This window comes from Triticum dicoccoides, chromosome 2B (assembly GCF_002162155.2).
Source record: "Triticum dicoccoides isolate Atlit2015 ecotype Zavitan chromosome 2B, WEW_v2.0, whole genome shotgun sequence".
NCBI lineage: Eukaryota > Viridiplantae > Streptophyta > Magnoliopsida > Poales > Poaceae > Triticum > Triticum dicoccoides.
The window spans coordinates 244,676,564-244,699,532 of NC_041383.1; the positions used below are offsets into that span (position 1 = coordinate 244,676,564).

The 22,969-nt window shown below is 49.0% G+C and overlaps 1 protein-coding gene across 1 annotated transcript; it reads right to left on the reverse strand.

Annotated features, from left to right (window-relative positions):
- Window positions 1-6,755: 6,755 nt before the first annotated feature.
- Window positions 6,756-11,050, reverse strand: LOC119363323 (sphingosine kinase 1-like). The gene is made up of 10 exons (XM_037628662.1): window positions 10,570-11,050; window positions 9,417-9,539; window positions 9,212-9,312; window positions 8,990-9,062; window positions 8,664-8,750; window positions 8,467-8,544; window positions 8,252-8,322; window positions 7,718-8,020; window positions 7,371-7,493; window positions 6,756-7,256 (listed from the first exon to the last, which is right to left on the reverse strand). The coding sequence occupies exons 1-10, from the start codon at window positions 10,958-10,960 to the stop codon at window positions 7,059-7,061; spliced, it is 1,548 nt and encodes a 515-aa protein (XP_037484559.1). The 5' UTR covers window positions 10,961-11,050; the 3' UTR covers window positions 6,756-7,058.
- Between the last annotated feature and the right edge of the window lie 11,919 nt (window positions 11,051-22,969).

The window sequence follows — 22,969 nt, forward strand, 5'->3', positions numbered from 1 at the left end:
GGATGCCTTCCGGGGCACCCCCAAGCTTAGGCTTTTGGTTGTCCTTGGATTATCTTGGGGTGCCATGGGCATCCCCAAGCTTAGCCTCTTGCCACTCCTTATTCCATAGTCCATCAAATCTTTACCCAAAACTTGAAAACTTCACAACACAAAACTCAACAGGAAATCTCATAAGCTCCGTTAGTGCAAGAAAGAAAAACCACCACTTAAGGTAATGTAATGAACTCATTCTTTATTTATATTGGTGTTAAACCTACTGTATTCCAACTTCTCTATGGTTCATACCCCCCGATACTAGCCATAGATTCATCAAAATAAGCAAACAACACACACAAAACAGAATCTGTCAAAAGCAGAACAGTCGGCAGCACCTCCCACCTCATGCCGGCGAGGTATGGCAACGGTTCACCACCTCTTGCTCGGATTGGGTCGAATAGAGGATGGTGGCTTGCTCCGCCTTGAACTTCACCGCCAACCCCGCGACTTGGGTGTGTTGGAACTATGCCTCCACCTCCTTCGCGCCAAATCGTCGGGCTCAACCTCCATGCCCGGCTCTTCAGCGACACACATCTTGGTTGCGATCTCTGCCCAATGCTCAGGCATGAGCATTTTGTAGTAAGTTATGTTTTGACAGACCATGGTGGACGGCGAGGTCATAATGGGAAAGGAAGAGGAGGGGAAGTGGTGGCGGCGCAGACGGGATTGAGAGGAGGGGAATGGAGGCGGCTAGGGTTACACTCGTCATCCGACTGAAATAGCCAGTTTTGGTCCCTCGGGTGTCGTGCCAGAGTGGCGACATGAATGTGTCCTCACCAAATCCGAGGAGGAACCCGGTGTACCGATGGGTTTTCGTGCGGATACGCCCGTTAGTCCAATGTGGCAGATTTTTTTTGAGCAATAAGCTAGGCTTTATTCATTCCTTGGTATTGCTACCGGTATTACAGAAGTGTCATGCGGTAGCCCCAGCCAGATATGCGGCCATGGACCAACTTTACAGCATGCCTAGCTAATTTATGAGGCTCAAAATTTGAGACTCGGGATTCAAATTTAAAACAACAAGAATTAAAAGAAGTTTGCCGGGAGATTATCTCTTTCACTACTCCACCGTAGTTTCCACCCATTTTTTCTTTAATATTCTTCACCACATCTTGACAATCCAACGCAATGACCAGATTTTGGAGCACCAGATCTTCCGCGAGAGATAAACCTTCCCTGCATGCGATAGCTTCAAGAGTAGGCGGATCGATCAACCCTCTAATGACCAACATCGAGGACCCTAGGTATCCTCCGTTGTTGTCCCTGCGCACCGCGGCGGCTGGACCAACTCCGCGTGACACAACGGCGTCGACATTGATCTTGGCACAACCAGCTGTAGCCGGAATCCATCTCCTTAGGGTTGCACTCACTGTGTTAATCACATGGTTTTGGATTTAATTCCTCTCCTCCACTAGCTCTGAGATGAAGTGGGTAATGAACATATATGTTGACAGAGGGCTTTGATTTATCCCTTCATGGATCAGCTTCCGCCTCGCCCACCAAATGGCCCGAAGTGTAACTGGTGCTTTTGTAAACTTTTCATGTGAAAGTTGCTCAATCATCGTGAATAACCACTTCTTTGTTGTATGTTCAGTGTTGCTCCACAATTCATCAATTTGTTCCTAGTCAACCAACGACCAAACACAACGAGCTGTGGTGGACTCAAGCAAACTATGCTTCCATGAATCCGAAGCTCCACAGATAGCACAGGTGCAGCTCGTAGTCATATTCCTGAGCATTCTAATGTCCTCCGTTGGGATAGACTGGCGCGCAAGTCTCCACAAGAACACCCTGATCTTAGCAGGAACAGTGGTTTTCCATAGCCGAACCCAGGCTGACTCCTCATATTTGCGGTTAGACGCACCTGGGCGTGATTCCAACCAATCTTCTTGTCTCTTCTTGGTTTCAACTATCAAACGATAACAGGACCGTACACTAAAGATGCATGTTTTCTCGAACATCCAAGACCAGTAGTCAACCACATTCCTTTGACAGATCGGGATTTGAAAGATTGTTTGTGCATCAAACGGCAGGAACACCTGATTTACAAGCTCCATATTCCAACATGCATTGCCTGTATCAATAAGTTCAACCACTCGTTGGGGTGGATCTGGCACTCTAGACACAAGTGGCCTCATTAGTTCTGTCCAAGGGATCCAATTTGTGTTCCATATTTCTGTCGATGCTCCATCTCCAATTCGCCTGATCAGACCCTGCTTCATTATATACCTCCCCTCCACAATAGATCTCCAAATCTGGGATGGATGATTTCCATCATTGGCTTCAAGGATTGAGCAATCTGGGAAGTACACAGCTTCTAAAATTCGAGCACTAAGGGAATCTAGGGAGATCAATATCCTCCATGATTGTCGAGCCAGGAAAGCCAAGTTAATAGTTCAAAGTCATGAAAACCAAGGCCACCCATGTACCTTGGCATTGTCATGCTATCCCAAGACACCTAGTAGGGCTTCCTCTTCCCTTGTTTGCTACCCCACCAAAAAGCTCTTATGGCTGAAGTTAACTTTTCACATAATCCTCTAGATAGCTTGAAACAAGACATCAAAAAGACCGGAATGGCTTGTGCTACTGATTTGATGAGCACATCCTTTCTTGCAGCAAAGAGGGTCTTCTCCATCCATCCTCTTATCTTATTCCATAAGCGACCAATCAGGTACTTGAAAGCTCCATTCTTGGAAGAGCCCGCGTCCGTAGGCAGCCCCAAGTATTTCTCGCTAAGTTGTCCATTGGAAACTTGCAAGATTTGTTTCACCTGTTCTTGCAATGAATCTGGACATCCTTTGCTGAAAAACATGATGATTTATCTCTGTTTACTCTTTGACAAGAAGCCCTAGCTAGGTTTCCAATAAGAGAGAAACTTCTTCCGCCCCTTCCGAATTTGCTTTAAAAAATAGTAGGCTATCATCTGCAAACAACAAGTGATTTATCGGTGGATCCGTTGAAGCCACTTTAATTCCTCCGAGATTAGATGACTGAACACGAGTTTTTAAGAGGCACGAAAGGCCCTCTGCTGCAAGAAAAAACAAATAGGGTGTAATAGGATCCCCTTGACGGATGCCACGTGTAGGGTTGAACTCTTCTAACTTCTCTCCATTAAACATAACTGAGTAGGAGACAGATGAGACCATCCCCATAACAATATCAACCCAATTCTGAGTGAAACCAAGCTTCAACATGATAGCTCTGAGATAGTCCCACTCGACACAATCATAGGCCTTCATCATATCCAGTTCCAACGCACAAGACCTGTGAATCTGAGCTTTGTTTCTCTTCATAAAATGAAGGCATTCATAAGCAGCAATGATATTATCCGTAATTAATCTACTTGGGACGAAAGCCGACTGCTGCTTAGAGATGATCTCCAGTAATATTAGCTTCAAGCGGTTTGCTATCACTTTTGACGCGACCTTATACAATACATTACACAAACTGATTGGGCGGAATTGTGTAAGCAATGTATGGTTTTTTACCTTCGGGGTTAGAACTAGCACTATGTTGTTGATCTCCTTTGCGCTCTCCATACCCGAGACAATACGGAGTACCACTCTAGCTACCTATTCACCACAAAACTTCCAATGGTGCTGAAAGAAATGAGCGGGGAATCCATCGGGTCCGGGAGCCTTCGTCGGTGCCATTTGAAATAACGCGGTCTTTACCTCATCGGTAGTGTATAGTGCATTTGACTGCTCATTCATCTGGGTGGTTACCTTTACTGGTACAACATTCAGCACATCATCCATATCGTGAACCCCTTACGACATGTACAAATTACTATAAAAGGAGTTAACCATGTCCTTCATTGTTTGTATATCATCCGTTGAATTGCTGTCCTCCTGCACCAGTAACTTAATCAGATTTTTCGTTCTATGCATACTCGCTCGCAAGTGAAAGAACCTGGTATTCTTATCTCCCGCCCATAGCCATTCCACTCTAGCACGCTGCCTCCACATCAATTCTTCTTTGTGGTAGAGCTCGATAAGGTTTTCCTTGATTTTTAATTCTCTATGAGAGGGCCAACCCTCCCTGGCACACTCTACAGTATTTCCAGCTCGCGTTTTAGGGTTCTGACTTGTTTACGCACACTCCCAAACGTGGTCTTGTCCCATGCACATAACGTCAGAGCCAAGGCCGCCAGCTTTTCTTTATTTCCGCCACTGAGCTGCATGTCGGCGCGCCCTCCCAATCATCAGCAACCTTTGCATGCAGTTGGCCCACATGGTTTCGTAGCAAAAAGTGTGTTGTCGCTGTCTCCCCTCCTCCTCTCCATATGTATGCAAAATAATAGGCACATGATCTGATGAACCCGTCGTAAGGTGGTCCACTCGCGCCCTTGGGAACTACATAGTCCATGCACTGCAGGCGAGTGCTCTATCAAGCCTGACTCGTGTATATGAACCTCTAGTAACTTTATGCTCAAAAGTCCATGGAATTCATGTTTGCCCTAGATCGACCAGAGCACAATCATCAACAACTGGTCTGAATGCAGCAATCTAGTTTTGGCTTCTCTGCCCCACTCCATCATGTTCACTTGCATGTAATACCTCGTTGAAGTCACCTATCAATAGCCATGGAAGGGAAGAAGTTCCTGCTATACCCTGAATAGTGTCCCAAGTGTTTTGCCTTGCTGCCACCTGCGCTTCTCCATAAACACAAGTTAACCTCCATGGGCTTGGTCCCGTTTCATCAATGAGTACATCAATATGATACCTAGAGTAACCCTCAACTTTCGGCTTTATTTTATTATTCCAAAAAATGCCTAAGCCTCCACTTCTACCAGAACTGCTTACAGCAAAACTATTATCATAACAAAGAGAAGTTTTCAAATTCTCGACACGAACTTTGTCTAGTTGTGTTTCTACTATACAAAGTACTGTCGGGGTAAATTGCTTTGCAAGGTCGCAAAGCTCACGAACTGTCGCGGGTCTACCCACCCCATGATAGTTCCAACAAAATATACTCATTGTGCCCCGCGGAGGCCACTCTAGGTTTCCGCGATGGGCGCATCAAAGGTCTTGTCGCTGAGGTTTTTCTTTGGCAAACCGTTTTCAGCATGAGGGGCAACCTTGGCTCTCTTCTGCTCCTGTCGAGACGAAGGGCTTGGAGCAACTATAGGAGGTGGCAGGAGCATGAGCTTGTCTGCATTGGCCGGTGTCCCTTTAGGAATGTTTTTATCAGCAATATCCGAAGATCTCTTCCTGGCCAATTCAACATCCTCCATGAGAGCATCCGTGTCCTCATCTCCTGCATGCTGCTTGGGCTTCTGGGACACGCCCCTGCCGACGCTCGAACCTGCTCCGCCCCTTGGAGCTCCACGTCCGAAGCCACCTCTGCGGGCACGCCCTTCTCCCGGGCCCCTTCCTGCTCCACGGAACCATGTTGCTCTAAGTTCCTTAAAAACTAGGGCCTTCGGGGGGTGAATCTCATCCCCGTGCTCCTTAAATTGGTGACCAAGATGGCCGCAGACGGCACACCAGTCAGGGAGGCGTTCGTACTTCACAAGAAAAAATTGTCTCTTGTTTTCTTTAACAACTGATGTAGAATTCTTCAAGGGTTTGTGAACATCGATCTTGACCCGAACCCTATAGAAATTTCCTTCAAAACCATGGGACTTTGGTTCCACGAACACAACTTCACCAATCTTCCCCGCCAAAGCCTTCAACATGGGGAAGCAACCATTAGGAAGATCATGAATCTGAGCCCAGATCTCAAGAGTGTCAAGTTTGATTTGAGGCGGTTTTGTGAATCCGTCATAAGGTGAAATAATCACCGCAAAAACCTTGAAAGTCCACGGTCCTTCTTGCATGACTCTCTCCTAGTCGCCCAGGCACGAGAATTGCAGGGTGTATAAATTGTCCTTGAGGGGTCCAATCTTTACCTCTTGGGCCAAATTCCACGCCGCTCTCATCGTCTTGAAGAACCAGTATTGGCTGTAAGCTTTCTCCGTATGAACCCTAGCCAGCGCCATCCATCTGATCGCATCTGGTGGGGGTGCTTCATGTTCCTCAAAAACTACATCATCCAAGTCATTCTCTTGGAGGCCAAGCCTCTCCATCATCTCTGCCACATCTTTGGAGTCTACTGTCTTCGACCCCGAAGCTTTGTCCGTCATCTCTGAAAACCCTAACCCGACGAAAAGAAACGTTCAGGCTGCTGAAGGAACCCTAGAGTGCCTCACACATCCAGCCCCGTGATCACCGCCATGAAACCCTCAGCGAGAAGTCCCCCGAGCAACGAACCAGCGGGAGGGACGAGGGGAAGACGACATGGGATGTGTGATCTCGAAGTTCAGTTGTTGCCGCCGCGAGTAGTAGGAACCCTAACTAGAGGGGATAATGCAAGCCGCAAGAGATTGTCCAATGTGGCAGATGGTTCCATGCGTCCCCGTATCCGGTAACATATGGGCTGGATTTTTTTTCGAAACGGAGGCAAAGATTGTCTCGTCTATTAAATAAGCAGAAGAGAATTGCCCAGTTAATTACGGAAAACTAGGCAAAAACGTTTGGGCTGGATATGAAACCTGAACGTTTGGGGTGGGTGTGAGTGGGGTTGGGTGGCGATTTGGCGACCAGGTGGTGTCCCGGTTGGGGGGAGAGGGGGTGTTCGAGGGGCCAACAGTGACTAATAAAAGTGGTGGAAAATTATGGTGATTTCAGGACAGTCAAACTTCCTTTGTACCGCAAATCAGCGGAGAACAGTACTCATCAGACCACGCTTTTTTGGTGCCTCTTGGTCAATGCCAACTACAACCAGAGTGTGACGCATCAACTTTCGCCAAAAAATATCCCTTTCCTGCACTAGTCAGATTCCCCTAAGGTTTTACACTATTGCCTTTTGAGGATCAGTTCTGACTGAGCTCTGACGCTATCGGTTATATCCAGGATTCAGACAAACATCGACCGCCTCTTGCATTTCGGTGAGAGTATATTTACATACAACATGTACTGAGACGCAACCATGAACCATGTGAGATGTAAAGAATAGGGGAACAAGGGAGAAAGACTTCATCATCTTGGGGAGAAGATGGTGGCCAGCCCCTGGTCCACCGTTAGTTGGATAGGGGGGCCATACGCCATTAGATGCTCCGGCTCTTCCTTGGTTTGGGACCTGTCGCCTCTCGCGAGGACCTCTCCATCGGAGTCGATGATGCCGCCTATGGTGCTGCTGCCGACGCGCAGGCCCGGCTCGATCCGGAGAGCCTTCACCTGTTAGTAGCAGATGCAGAGATGATGACAATTCAGTAGATGCATGACCATGCATGTTTGGAGTAAGTTCTTTGACAGTGGATTCTGGGAGCTCATGGGGTTACTTAAGAATACCTTGAAGTACTCCACGTAGGGCGATTCGATGTAGCTACCATCCTTCATCCGAAGCAAGAGTCCGAGAGCAACAGACCATGGGCAATCCTTGATTATAGCTGCGTCCAAGTAGCCATCTGCAAACTGCAGGGTGGTAAAGGATATAATTAGCCTATGGAGCCAAGATTGACAATGCCAATGACTCATCATGAACACTGATATTCTTACAAACATAGGAAGAGCGCTAGATTTTCAGGGCAAATAGATTACTCGACAAAGATTCCAAGTGGTGTATGAGAGTATTTTTCAGCCTTCACTGCATCAAAGTCAAAATAAGATGGAGTGGAGCAATATGGAGTGAGATTAACCTGTGCTTGTGGTGCTATCATGACACCTTCACTAGCAAAAGCAATGTTGCTGATCCAAACGTTAACAAACGGACCCTTCAGTGATCTCCATTCAAGATCAGCATCGTCAGTTGAAGGACCTGAATAGGTACATGTTTCATTATTGCAAACATCTGTTATGTCTCCTTCGGCGGCATTGGCAGCCCCATTTGATTTACAGCTGATAGTTTGCTCCACAGGATCACCAAATCCTTCATATCCTGGGGCAGGAACAAAAAGAATACGCCCATTGTACCGTCGCAAGTTCACCGCACGTAGAAGGGACTGAAACAAAGTCAGAGCAAAGAGTGAATTTACTACATCGATATTTGAAACACACTTCTATCGACCTCTGTCAGCACTCGAGTATTAAAAAGCATCCAGTATATTTTGCTAAATGAAAATCCGCAGTTGGAACTTGTCTAAGAAGTCTCAGATGCATCTGACGAAGCAAGAAAGTATATTATACAAATGAGCGAGGTGTTCTATAGAAGTTTTTCAGAGTATGAACCATACATAGAAGTCGATGCGAGCGCTTCCCATCCACCTAAACTTTTCTGACTCAATATCAATATCAGCTACCAAACCTGCAGTTCATAAATCATTTTCAGGTTTGTGAAATATATATATTGCCATAAAAATATAGTGACAGAAGAAGCTCTGAGAAGGGTGGCCAGTGTTATCAACTGCAGTTTGGAAAAAAGGCAGCATCATACTAATACAATGCATACCCCATGTAAGCATCATGACACTGAAAAACCTTGTCTTTCCCTGCACAACAGAAGTGACATCGAGAGCACGTCTGTGACCTGTGTGGGAAGGTTGTATCAGCCTTTGTTTGTACACATGAAAATGTAGATTGTTTTGGAGGATAAATAACATGGCTGTGTAGATGAGGTGTGATGAACATCAAGGAAGAAAATACTACCTCTGATGATTGCAAACACAGCATTTGACATTGAGAAGGGTTCACCAGCAGAATGCAATAGACCTTGCACCATTCCATTTCCAGTACCTGTGGTACATGTAATAACGTGTGAAATTTGTGCTGGGCATTACCAATGACATTAAAGTACCAAGATGCTTCACCAGGGCCGAACATAAAAGACAAGTTACAGACTTACAGCTATTGATGATTCTAATGTTTTTAGATGAAATAATATTACAGTGATAAACGGCCCTAATGTATAGTATGGCTCACCAATGTGGAACAATACAGCACTATGATAAGGATATATTGCAATGATCATATACCTGCTGGAATGATCCCTAGTGGCACTTTTATTGCTTTGTCCCAATCATCTCTTTGGAGCAGACCATTAACAACCTACAGTCAACACAAAATATAATCAAACCAAATAGAGCATACAAGCAAACATATTAAACCAGTTCAAAAGATTATGAATGAGATCTGAAGATACTGAACAGAGTATATCTTCCAGCGGGTCTCATTTGAGAATAATATATTTTGCTAACCTCTACAAGGATACCATCTCCACTAACACAAATGATCCCATCATATTTCCTAAGATCCAGTGAACCAGCAATTTCTTGAGCATGAAGACGGTAATTGGTTTCTGAGGATGGTTCACACTTAAAATTTAGTATAGCCAAAAAAACAGAAGTGGGGCACCACATCTATCTTTTCATAGCTAGAAAAATTATAAATATTGATCACAACCTTGCATGGTGTAATGGATGCCAGCAGCTTCAATAAGAGGCAGAACTTCAGTTTGGAAAATCTTCCGTCCACCTCTCTTCCCACCGTAAGGGTTCACTATGAAGAACAGTCTCTTCGGCCGACCTATCATCCAATGCCATATAGTGGAAGGAACAGATCAGCATTCCTGAACAGTCAATGTCCAACATGCTTGTGTTCAGAAGCGTAGACAATCACAAAGTAAGACCAAGCAAACTAGAGCTGATAAGACTTACACAATGCCCGAAAAATCTTTGGATGTTTGGATCAATTCAATTGAATTATGGAAATACTCGAAAACATAAAGAGTTGGTTTCGCATTTAATTCTTTGGGAGTGCCTAGAGCTCAGTCGATTGAAAAATAACTATTCCGCAATCGTCTCCCGGGAAAAACAATAGAGAAAATAACTGCCGAAAACTAAAAAGGGAAAACCAGCACGAATCTCCGCGCACAATCCGACGGCTATAGCATCGATTGAGCTAGAGCTATTTCTCATTCGATTGAGAAATATGACACCCGTTTTTTGTTGTGTTAAAGTCAGATGGAACAGTCGAGAGCATTAATGGTGAAATTGATATTGATAAGAGCACTTAATCAAAAATAGAAAATGACAGGCCTATAAAATATCTCCAACTATAAATTAGGAAATGAATTAAGAAGGGCGTAATGTAGGAGCAGCATGATTCTCTGGCCTCAACAGGAGAAATCACTACAAGAATGGAGTTGCGCATTTGATGGCTTGACCAAATCATGTAAAAGAGGTGCCCAGGACACGCAACCTCCGTACAAACAGCAAGGAAGAGGGTTCTCTGAGCGTTCCAATCAAGAATTCATTTCTTCAGCGTTCGGTTAACCGAAACGGATCGAGCCGTTGGGTTTGGGCTGTTTCCTGACTATCTTTAACACTCATCCTGATTCTAACCAGGTCAACGGATTCCACACAGCCCGCTACGCAACCTCGATCAGGTAAAAGTAAGCACGAGCCCAATTCCTCCAAGCATAACAGAGAAGGAAATTTTCTACTAGTAACCAAATCGCACCGAGAGTCGCCCGAAAGAGCAGCTACGAGATCACCAAATCACAACTTTAAACTGAACAAAAGAGCAGAGGATCAGAGAATTAAATGGTGATTACCAAGCGAGGCGAAGCGATCTCTGATGGCGTGCCCCCACCTCTCCGCGGCCTCCTCGCTCTCCATCTCCACCGCCACCTCTCCTCTCTTCCTGTCCTCTGCTCCTCCGCCGCAGCCCACCGGAGACGGCGGCCTCCCCGCGCCCGTCACGTCCCCCCTCGTAAAGGTCACGAGTTTGAGGGCCCTGCCCTCCACCTGGAACCCGAGCACGTCGGACTCCAGCTCCAGCTTCCGCCTTCCACCGCTGTCGCGGCCGGCGCCGGTGGTGCGCCACGCCAGCTCGGCGCTGGAGAGCGTGGCCTCCGCCGCAGAGCCGTTGAACCGCACGGGCTCCACCAGGGCCTCCGCCCGGGGCTCCGGTGGGCCTCGCGCTTTGGCCTGCGGGTCGGCCATGGACTGCGACGAGACGAGACGGAGGAACTTCAGCTGGGAAGTATCGATGTGGTTGGAGCGAGCGAGCGAGCGCGAGCTTGGGAGAAGAAGGCGACGTGGTGCGGCGTGTTATTATGGTTTTTTCTCCAGTAGACCAAACTCACCCGCTCAAATAGTTGGCTAGCCTAAAATTTGGAAAATCTTTTGGTTTAATTCATGAGTTGCCAAAATTGACAAGAAAAACAAACTAGAATGAGCAAATAGCTATTGGCGTACCAAAAGAAATTGACAACCATCTAAATAATAACCAAAACTGGTATGGTGAGATTTAACAGCTATCCAAACTCCGTTTCGAGAAAAAAATAGCTATCCAAACATACCCTATGTAGAGGGCCTTGTCTCTACTTCTCTACTTTTTTTATTTAATAATAACTTTTTTAAAGAATAAGGTTCCATCTCTCGTTCACTGTGTGTTTTGCTCGCAGCTTTTTTTCAATCATCCGCACTTCTATCCACGTCGCAACCCCACTCCCCACCGGGTTTCCCCCTCCTACAATCTAAATGGCTGACAAAATCCGGCTAAGTGAACATGCCCACACCATCGCGCCGCCTCCCAGATCATCCGTTCCGCCCCAATCCCTTCCCGTCGCTGATGTACCCTCCTCCACCCAAAGTCGCACCCAACCCCTTTTCTCTCCCTCCCTCCCGCGAGTGGTGTCTCTTTGCTTCGAGAGCGGGATCAGTTGATGTGGGTCGTGGAGACTACCAGCTCCGACGGGCCGAAGGCACTAAAGTGGGCGATGTGGAGGACCTCCCGGCGTTGGGGAAGAGCGAGGTACCCATCCTGGTGGTCATCGTTGGCGTCGACCGCCAAGACATGGCCCAGCCTCACTTGGCCATTAGCGACAAGGTGAGGTCAATGCCTCTGCTCCCCTACATGGCCCCTTGGTGAATGTCACATCATGACCAATGTGACATGCGGTGTTAGTTTTGTGCATTTGTTGTTGCCTTGGGCACGTGTCCCTCGACGAATTGTTCCTTGCAAGATAATTTCTCTTGCTGGTTTGTTCTCCACACTCGCTTCTTTGTGGGGAGGAAACTGCTTGTAGATATCTTACATATCAATATCTACCTAGAATTTTGGTAGACCTTCCAAATTTATCAATGCAGTAAATTCATTATATCATACATACTTCAGAAAAAATTGAGCTTGTTTTATGTGACATTTAGTTTTTTAAGTTTTCATTGACCTTTCAGAAACTTTTGCACCTTTGAGATACTACTCCATAAATCAGGTATTCTGAATTGACGTTGTTGATCACAGTCATGTTGTTGAATTTCAAAAGATGAAAGGTGATGCTTTCCGTTTTCTTTGGATGTTTATTTAGTTCTTAAATTTATTCAGAGTTTTTGAAAACTTAGCATTACTAAACTCATTTTGTACATATTCAGATCCTAAATTCTTCCTCATGAAGATATGAATTAATGCAAATTCCTATTTGTAGAAGTCCATTCATCATTTATTTTCTTCTATAAAACTCAACTATGTCTATGTAGAAGATTCAATACAATAAGTTATCAAGTTGAACGCTATCCATGGCAGCGATGATTTAGGGCGTTGTTCTTTTGTACAAATGAGACCTTATATTGTATTTGGAGCATCTGAACAACACTTGTTGCTATAATTGAGCCTCTTAGGTAGCAATGGATGATTAATTGATGATTGGAGTGAGTACATTAGTAGCACCATAGATCATGAAAGACATCTCCATGGTACAAAGTAACTTAGCTTGCAGTTCAAATCAATTTATCAAAGTGGATAATTTGTAAAAACAAAATATGAAAGGCTGTAAATAAATTGTGAACACATATTGTCGGTGTCAAAACCGGCGGATCTCGGGTAGGGGGTCCCGAACTGTGCGTCTAGGCGGATGGTAACAGGAGACAAGGGACACGATGTTTTACCCAGGTTCGGGCCCTCTTGATGGAGGTAAAACCCTACGTCCTGCTTGATTAATATTGATGATGTGTGTTACAAGAGTAGATCTACCACGAGATCAAGGAGGCTAAACCCTAGAAGCTAGCCTATGGTATGATTGTTGTTCGTCCTACGGACTAAAACCATCCGGTTTATATAGACACCGGAGAGGGCTAGGGTTACACAGAGTCGGTTACAATGGTAGGAGATCTATCCGTATCGCCAAGCTTGCCTTCCACGCCAAGGAAAGTCCCATCCGGACACGGGACGAAGTCTTCAATCTTGTATCTTCATAGTCTTGGAGTCCGACCGATGATGATATTTCGGCTATCCGGACACCCCCTAGTCCAGGACTCCCTCAGTAGCCCCCGAACCAGGCTTCAATGACGACGAGTCCGGCGCGTATGTTGTCTTCGGCGTTTGCAAGGCGGGTTCTTCTTCATGCTCCATGTGTTTGCCGGATAGTGTTCGGTTGCTTCATAAATGTCGCGCTCCTTGGCTTCTACGTCCAATAATGGCCTTCTTCCACGTGTCGTACGAATGCGAAAAGCCAGGGTATTCTTACGTTTTACCCCCTAGCTGCGCGAATAAGCTGCCTATAAGAGAGGCGTGGATCCAAATCCAACTCACACCATCCTCCTCCCGCAAGTACTCATCGAGGCGCATCTGACAAAAAATCCATTCCAACATGGACAGTCGACGCGGCTCCTCTTCTCGCGCTCCCAGTCCTCAGCCAGGAGATTGGAGGAGATGCTCAGTCCCGCATAGCGAGCTAGTGACGCTCCAAACAGAGGGATACCTTCCCCCGGCCTTTATGGTTCCGGTTCGAGCCGGACTGGCCACCTACAAGGGTGGGAAGCAGGCGGAGAGCGTCCCCAATCCCTCCAAAGGAGAGCGGGTATGCTTCGTCCCCTACTTAATAAGGGGACTCAGATTTCCTATACATCCGTTTCTCCGGGGGCTCCTGGAGTTCTATGGACTCCAACTTCACCACCTCACGCCTGCCTCCATTTTGCACATCGCGGGCTTTGTAGCTCTTTGCGAGCTGTTCTTGGGCATCGAGCCCCATTTTGCGCTGTGGAAGAGGCTGTTTTGCCTCGTACCCCGTTCCCACGGGGGGTCGATATATCAAGTGGGCGGAGCCGAAATATGGCGCATCGCCAGGACCGGATATATATCCGGAACCCCGAAGAAGGCGTCCGAAGACTGGCCTTCGGAGTGGTTCTATATGGAAGACGCCCCGCTGCCGGATCCGGTTCGGATCGGCCTCCCGGAGTTTAGCAACGCTCCTCTGAAGAAACGCCTGAGTTGGCGCCCGTGGAGCCCTCAACGGGAAGATGATAGGGGCGTCCACTATCTGATGGGTCGGATACGGCTACTAGCCCATTCCGGATTAACCATGATTGGAGTCATGGCCACATGCATTATGCGAGGGGTGCAGCCGCTCCAATATAGGGGCCACCCCATGTGGGATTTTAACGGGGAGAATGACGCCACCCGTCATGGACGCACGGGACCGGGATCGGCCGCCGATCTGGTGAAGATCCTGTCCGGCTTGTACAAGGGGGAGGAGGAGGACTTTCTCCGTACGAGTCCATTGAATGGATTCTCCATGAATAACCCTCGAAGCTGGGTAAGCGGACGTTTAAATATCCGATCCGTGCTTTCAAAGATAAGTGTCTTACTTTATGATTTCGATGCAGGAACTGCGCCGGGATGTGGAGGGCATAAAAAGCCCAACTCCACAACCCGAGGATCCGGGAAGATCCCTTGATCGGCCTCCGAAGAGGATTCGGACATTGAGGTGGATTTGATTGACGGGGTGTTCCACCAGCTCAGCATAGACAATGCTCTAGTCGCCATTACGGCTGACTACCCTGGTTTATGTCCAGCTTCCCAGGTGAGTACGACCGAAGTCTTGACACCGTTACTTTTTTAATGCTTATTCCTGACCACCGTGTACCAATGGTGCTTGGCAGGAGGTGCCTTTACGGCGGGAAGCCGAGCCTGCGGCGACTGATCAAGCGAGGTCAGTGCGGCCTAGCAGGTGGAAGAGGAGTGCGACGCGAATCGAAACGTCGCCGCAAAGGTATGGTGCACCATTGTCTTTTAAGGGAAAGACTCCTGGGAGGCCTATTAATGCTCATGATTCTTCCAGGAGAAAGAGGGTGCCCACCAAGCCTCCGCCAGCCAGGCTCCAACGCCTGGTCCAGAGGGGGAGGCAAGCGCAAGGCGCGAGCCGGATGCTCCTCCAACGGAGGATGCCGACAGGTTGTCCGCCACCAGATCTGAGGTGGAGAGCACCATGAATCACAGGCGCCGTCGGACAGTTCTTCGTGACGCGTGTTTCTCCCCTGAGGCGTTAAATGCCTTTAATGTGGGAGACGCGCACCTCTGTGCTGCTCAAGATGGTTTAACCAGAGCCACGGAGCAGTATGTAAAGGACATACGGGTAAGGAATTTTAATAGTTATATATGCCAATAGCCCCGAGACTTAAAATAGGTAAACTAACTGATTTAAGGATCATTTGTAATGCAGGATCTTACCAAGAAGAATACCCACCTGTCCCAGGAGCTTCAAAGAATGCAAGGCCCAACTTGAGGCCGCACTAGCCGCTGCCGGGGGAGCCACGGAGACCCCCTCTGGTAATTCATATTTTGAAAAAAGAAGTAGTTTATGAAGTGCGGCGTGTGTGTATAGTCTGACAATAATATTGCAGAGGGTGCCGAACTAGATCCGGACAAGCAACAGCTGTTGCGCTAGTTGAAGGCCGGCGAGAGGGTGCTTATGAGGGTGCAGCAGGAGAGGAACAAACTCCAAGATGCCAACACCCAGCTGGGCGAAGAACTAAAAGATGTTCGGGTCCAGCTGTCTAACTCCGTAAAGGAGAATCAGCGGCTTCGTCGCGGCATTTATAGTAAGTGCTTGAGCAAACTCTTTTGAAAAGAAGAGTTCGGCGAGGAAGTCGATTGACAGAAATGTGTCTGTAGGTGTGCTCACGGGTCATCCGGCGGAGGAGATGCCTAGTTCCACGGGAGACCCTCTTCCCGAGCTGTTGCAACTGCACGAACGTGTTCGGCAGGCGATGAGCGGCGCCGTTCAGGCCTTATGGCCTTCCGTCTCCCTTCCTAAGGGCCTCGGAGGGCTTGCTGAGAAGCTTCAGGGAGTACGGCGACGTTTCCGTCTGTGGAAGATGCCGGCCTGCCGTCAAGGCGCCAGGGAGGCCTGGGCCATGGTGAAGACGAGGTACCCGAAGGCTGACCCAAACCACATGGCCGAGGTCGGACCTGCAGGGCCCGATGGGAAGGAGATCCCTGTGAGCTTGATGTACGGCCAAGTAGAATTGACCGCAAAATATTCCCAACAGGACTGTAAATTAGACAGCCTGTTAGATGGGATTGAAGAGGAGTACAATCAGTCAGTGTGATGATGTAATTTTAAAATGACATGTAAAATGCCTTCTAGCCGGATTGTAGATCATTTGTCTTTGTGGACCTTTTAGCTTCAACCTCGGGACCCAACAGTCCGGAGTGTGTCCGAATACCCTTACGGTTATAAAAGAACCGGGGCATGCATGGAGATAAGGCGTAGGGGTCATAATTGCTTTATCAGACAAGTGCCCAACTAGCTATGTTATATTACATGGTTAGTAAGAAACATCTTCCAGGGAGAATAGTTTCGTTAAGGGTTCCTTTCCCTGGGAGGCATGCCCTAAAGTGCATGTCCGGACTGCGAAAATAGCAGAAAAAGCATCTGGGGGCAGATAAATAAGTAATTAATAAATCATCTTTCAGGTCACCGACTGAATATTCCCTTAAGAACGCTAGCCTTCGGCTTCACCCAGTCTAAGGTACACATCCGGCTAACCCGGCAGTAACAATCGCAGAGGTGCTCCCTTTACCTCCTAGCCGAACAATTGGGAACGTAGGGGTAAGCACAGGAGCCAGGCAACCCGGCTTGGCCAAAACTTAAGTCATATCGATGCATATAATGGTGATCAAAAGGTACATGCGGAAGTGTGACACATGTGGTGGGCATGAAGCCCATATAAATAAGCTTTTGTTAAAGAAGCCCCCAGGTATAACGAGTGCGAGTAGCACATCGAGCGAGTGCGAACAAAGCGCGGATTAGCCCTCAAGAGGTTTGTACTGAAAGAGGGAGGAAAAAGGAGGGAAAACAAAGACAGTGAAAAACATGAAAGGTGGACGGAGGAAGGAGACGAACCCTGAGTCCGGCGCTAGGCGTAAAATCTTCGAAGACGGGCTGCGTTCCATGGGTTTGGCTCGAGTCGGTTGTCAGATGCGTTGCATAGACGGTATGCGCCGCCGGTAAGGACTTGGTCGATGATGAAGGGACCTTCCCATTTGGGCTTAAGTTTGTCCTTTTTCTTGTCCGACAGGCGTAGAACTAGCTCGCCAACATTGTAAGTTTTGGCCCGTACTTCTCTGCTTTGATATCTTTGAGCCTGCTGTTGATAGAATGCGGAACGGGATTTTGCCACGTCGCGCTCCTCCTCTAAAGCGTCCAAACTGTCCTGCCGATCCAACTCGGCTTCCCTTTCCTCGTACATGCGCACGCGAGGTGAGTCATGAATTATATCACAGGGCAAAACTGCCTCAGCGCCATATACCATAAAAAATGGTGTGAATCTGGTTGTGCGGTTTGGCATGGTCCGCAGCCCCCAGAGTACGGAGTCGAGCTCCTCTACCCAGTGCGTGTTAGATTCCGTGAGGGACCGCACTAATTTGGGTTTAATGCCGCTCATGATGAGACCATTTGCCCGTTCCACTTGACCATTAGTTTGAGGGTGGTAGACTGAAGCATAGTCGAGCTTGATGCCCATGTTTTTGCACCAGAGTTAACCTCGTCGGCCGTGAAATTCGTGCTGTTATCAGTGATGATGCTATGGGGGATGCCAAAACGGTGTACTACCCCAGATATGAAGTCTATCACAGGTCCGGATTCTGCCGTTTTAACCGGCTTGGCCTCTATCCATTTGGTGAATTTGTCCACCATGACCAATAAGTATTTGTGCTTGTGGGTTCCCCCTTTAAGGGGTCCAACCATGTCAAGCCCCCAGACCGCGAACGGACAAGTAATGGGTATAGTTTTGAGGGCGGTGGGTGGCATGTGGCTCTGATTAGCAAAAAGCTGGCAACCGACACATCTTTGGACTAAGTCCTGAGCATCTGCCCGGGCGGTCGGCCAATAAAATCCTGTACGGAAGGCCTTGCCCACAAGGGCCCGGGCGGCGGCGTGGTGCCCGCCGAGTCCGGCGTGAATTTCAGCCAGGAGATTTCGCCCTTCCTCTTCGGAGATACACCTTTGAAGGACTCCGGTTGTACTTTTCTTATAAAGTTCTCCCTCATGGACCTTGTAGGCTTTAGATCGCCGAACTATGCAGCGGGCCTCATTTTGGTCTTCGGGAAGTTCCTGCCTGATTAAGTAGGCTAGGAATGGTTCCGTCTACGGGGCAATTACTGCCAGTATTTCGTGGGCTGAATCTGTTATTTCATTGGCCGAGCCACCGATTGTGTCAGAATGTTCTGCGTTAGGTGATGCAGTTGGTTCCGGATTGTTATTTCTGGACTCCTCTTCCCATAATACGGATGGCTTAAAGAGCCGCTCCAGGAAGATGTTTGGAGGGACGGCGTCGCGTTTTGCGCTGATGCGTGCCAACATGTCTGCTGCCTGGTTATTATCCCGGGCTACATGGTGGAATTTGAGTCCTTCGAACCGGGCTGACATTTTTAGGACAGCGTTACGGTAGGCTGCCATTTTCGGATCCTTGGCGTCAAAGTCTCCATTTACTTGGGATATTGCAAGGTTTGAATCCCCGCGCACCTCTAGGTGTTGAATACCCATGGAGATTGCCATCCGGAGGCCATGTAGAAGGGCCTCGTATTCGGCTGCATTGTTGGAGTCCGTGTACATTATTTGAAGCACGTATTGGACTGTGTCTCCGGTTGGGGACGTCAAGACCCTCGCGAGGGGCCAAGACCTAGACTTGCCTGCCTGCGGCCTGCAACGTGGCTCAAGGAGTGGCCCGGTACGGCCCATCTTCATCAACGCAAGCTCAAGACCCTCACGAGGGGCCAAGCCTCGCGGGGCGGACGACAGGAAGCTTCCTCAGGCTCGGCCTCGTTAGGCTGGCTCGCGAGGAGGCGGAGAGATCAAGGCGGGGTACCTCATGAGGTGCCCGTGACGCAAGCCATGACGACCAAACCCAGGCGGGCGCCGGCCTGGGCAGTGTCCTTGTTTCCCCTTTGGTGCAAAGGGGGCAAGCCCAGGCCAAGGCATCAGGCAAAGGTTACCATTCCGATGCAACAAGACCAAGACCAGCAGAGCGGCAGGATGGAGGTCATCGTGGAGCCCAGGAAGGCGTCATCGTCAGAGCCATTGGCAGGTGAGGACCAACTTTAGTCAGGGTAAGTGTACTAGATGTTCCCCTTCAAAATTGCCAATTGTTGGCGCCCTTCCTGCTCAATATTTGGGAAGAGGACCAGGGCCTTGCTCTATAAATAGGGCTAGCCACCATAGCATAGGGGCAACTGGAATCACCCCACCGAAGGGACATCACCACCGCAAGAACATCCCTCGCGAGGCTATTTTTCCCTTGTATTGTTCATCAGCCCCTGAGGCAATCCACACACCACACACACTGGAGTAGGGTATTACACCACCATGGTGGCCTGAACCAGTATAAACCTTGCGTCCCCGGTGTTGTTCTTTGTGTAGCTTAGATCCTTTGCGAGGCGACGAGACGTGAGCCGGTAGGGGGAGTGATCCCCGTGCGCACCCCAGAGTTCGAACCTTAAGGGTCTGCCGGAACCCAAAATCCGACATTTGGCACACCAGGTAGGGGTGCGCCGGAATCTTTCTTCCCCCTCCTCGCGTTCCGTCGCATCGTCATCATCATGTCCGGCGACCCGACGGGCAACCCCGACCCCTGGGCGGCCTGGCCTGCCCGCACCGAACCGCCCGCCCAGGGCGACCTCAACCTTGTGCCCTAGGCAGCCCGCGCTCCGCAGGACGCTACGGGCCGCGGGAGACGCGGCCAGGCATCACCTGCTCTCACGCCACGGCAGGTGCGATCAGTAGCAAGGGCTTCAAGACAAGCCACAGCCACAGCGCCGTACACCCGACGGGAACAGGCGAATTCAAGGGCCTTGCTCACGGTGGCCCGAGAGCTACTACGATGTAGGCTGCTGGAGGGCGGCCACGACGTGCTACTGGAGCGGGTGGTAGAGCTCCTGGGCTCCGCCGCCTCAGGGGCTCATCCCTTCTGTGCCCAGCTGCCACCCCAGGTCCAGGGCGGACCGCACGGAGGCCCCATGCACGCCCATGCAGCTCCAAGCGGGTTCCAAGGCCTCCCCAGCGCTAACCTAGCCATCAGCGTCGAGCGGCCAGCAGTGCCGGCTCAACCTCCGACCGGCGAAGGGGTGTTCGCTGCGGCCCACGGCCCCGGCAGGCCACCGCGCTACCACTCCCAAGACAGTACTTCGAGCAGGACTGCGTGACACGTGGGGCACTACAACGAGGTGTTCGGGGCGGCGGCCCCGGAAGCTTATGTGCCCCACATGGTAGATCAAGGGCGCGCACTGGAAGAAGACCATGGCTCGTCCCTAGGCCCAGGCTAGGGGGAAGAGATGCCGGAAGCTGAGCTCTTTCAGGAACCCCAGGAGGGCCTCGACGACCGCACTGGTGGCAGCAACTATCGGGTACCGCTAATTCCTCAGGAGCAAGCTTATGCTAACTATGAGTCACAGGAGATACATGTCGCCGCGGTAGATGGCCGCCCCAATCCAGCAGCTTCCTACCTCTCAGGAGGAGGGCACCGGGGGCTGCCGGAGAGGGGCCGAGATCCGGCCTCACCCCCACGACGCTCGGAGTAAGGTGTCCTCAGGAGGTAGGCCCTCTGCCGGGAAGGTGCCCCAGGGCCTTCCCCCGGCAGAGGACCCGTGGTCGTCAGGGGAACGCTGGCGACCGCTCTATCCCATCGGCGGCGTCCTTGGTCTCCGGCCGTCGTCGGTGGCAATAGAGTGTGGCGCAAGGCAGGGCCCTCGTTTGGCGATATGAAGCAAGGCCGGTACCTGTGAAGAAGGCCCAGTGCCTGTGAAGCTCGCCGCCCCGTGACACTCTCACGTAATAATGAGTGGGGTTGTACACGCCCCGGAGTCTCCGGAGAGCCGCCCTCGGCCTCGGGGGCTCCCGCCCACGCCAAGTGGCAGCACTTAGCTCCGCGCTGGTGAGAAGACGTTGAAGACTAAACTAGGTGTCGGATGCGGCCTGTCTGCTTTTTTTTGCCTTTCTCTTGGTTGTCGAATCCCTCGGTTTGAATTTAAGTTGGATTTGAGCTTGAGACTTGCGTGTGTTCGGGGAAGGGGTGTTTAGTCTCGCTCGAGCAATCTCTCGCGTTCTGGCTACCGCTTTGCATCCATTCAGCGTCAGCTGCCTCCCCTCGCGAGCCCCTCGCGAGTCGGGCCAGTCAAGGCATGTATTGTGACGCCCGGATAATTAAGCTACAGCAACCCTCGGCTAATGATGCCACATCACCTCGATTACTATTGCTAATCTCGTGTTAGTTCGAAACCTATTCAAATTAAAATTCAAAATCAAGCAAACAATAAAACTTTTCAAATATTAAAAATAAAATGTTTGGAGTGAACCAAATAATTCATAGGAAATTACGGTGGAGAAACCACCCTTTTATAAAATGTTTAAATACTCAAATGTGACTGAAACAGCAGCATAACCAGTTTAATAAATGCCTTTTATTATTTATAAAATGTTAAACTATTTTATTTAGTTACCCAAATTAATGTGGCAGTAATAAATATAGCAATACTAATTTAGAAACCATTTGTGTATTTTATAAAACTGTAACCATTAAAGAAATAAAAGAAAACAGGAAAGGATAAATAAATAAAAAGTAAAGAAAACAAAAGACAAAAGGGCTCCCCTGGTCCAACTAGGCCAAATGGCCCAGCTAGCCGCCGTACCAACCAGCCTAGGCCGGCCCCCACTCCCCTATAACCCTTCCCCCGAAACCCTAACCGCTACCCCTCTCCTCCCACTCTCCCCTCGTTTCCCCTTTTCTTGATCTGGATCGGGGGCTCGATCCGCCCCGACCATGTCACCTCGCCGACACTGCCCGGAGCCCGTGCCACCGCCTGGACCTCGTTGGACCCCGCCGCTCGTCCCCGCGACCCATTGACGGACGCCATCGTCGTCGTCCTCTCCGTCGCTGGCGTTCCCCGTCCTCGTCGCCGGTGCCGCCTCGACGGACCTCCCCTACTCCTCCCCGAGCCCACTGCCTTTTCCCTTCGGCCCCCGTGATCCTCCGCATCTGAAGGAAATATGCCCTAGAGGCAATAATAAAGTTATTATTTATTTCCTTATATCATGATAAATGTTTATTATTCATGCTAGAATTGTATTAACCGGAAACATAATACATGTGTGAATACATAGATAAACAGAGTGTCACTAGTATGCCTCTAGAGAAAGTCATTTCCTATGCCTCAGTCATAGGTTCTATAAAGTATGCCATGCTGTGTACCAGATCTATTGTATACCCTGCACTGAGTTTGGCAAGGGAGTACAATAGTGATCTAGGAGTAGATCACTGGACAGCGGTCAAAATTGTCCTTAGTGGAATAAGGATATGTTTGTCTATTATGGAAGTGAAAAAAGGTTCGTCGTAAAGGGTTAAGCCGATGCAAGTTTGACACTAATCTAGATGACTCTAAGTCTCGATCTAGATACATTTTGAAAGTGGGAGCAATTAGCTAGAGTAGCTCCATGCAGAGCATTGTTGACATAGAAATTTGCAAAATACATGAGGATCTGAATGTGGCAGACCCGTTGACTAAGATTCTCTCACAAGCAAAACATGATCACACCTTAGTACTCCTTGGGTGTTAATCACATAGCGATGTGAACTAGATTACTGAATCTAGTAAACCCTTTGGGTGTTGGTCACATAGCGATGTGAACTATGGGTGTTAATCACATGGTGATGTGAACTATTGCTGTTAAATCACATGGC

Excerpts from the sequence above, each read along its gene's own strand:
- LOC119363323 (XM_037628662.1), bottom strand. The coding sequence starts at position 10,960 with ATGGCCGACCCGCAGGCCAAAGCGCGAGGCCCACCGGAGCCCCGGGCG. Across the intron at positions 9,540-10,569 it reads AGATCGCTTCGCCTCGCTTG|GTCGGCCGAAGAGACTGTTC; the intron begins GTAATCACCATT and ends ATTGGATGATAG. Across the intron at positions 9,063-9,211 it reads GAGATGGTATCCTTGTAGAG|GTTGTTAATGGTCTGCTCCA; the intron begins GTTAGCAAAATA and ends TGTTGACTGTAG.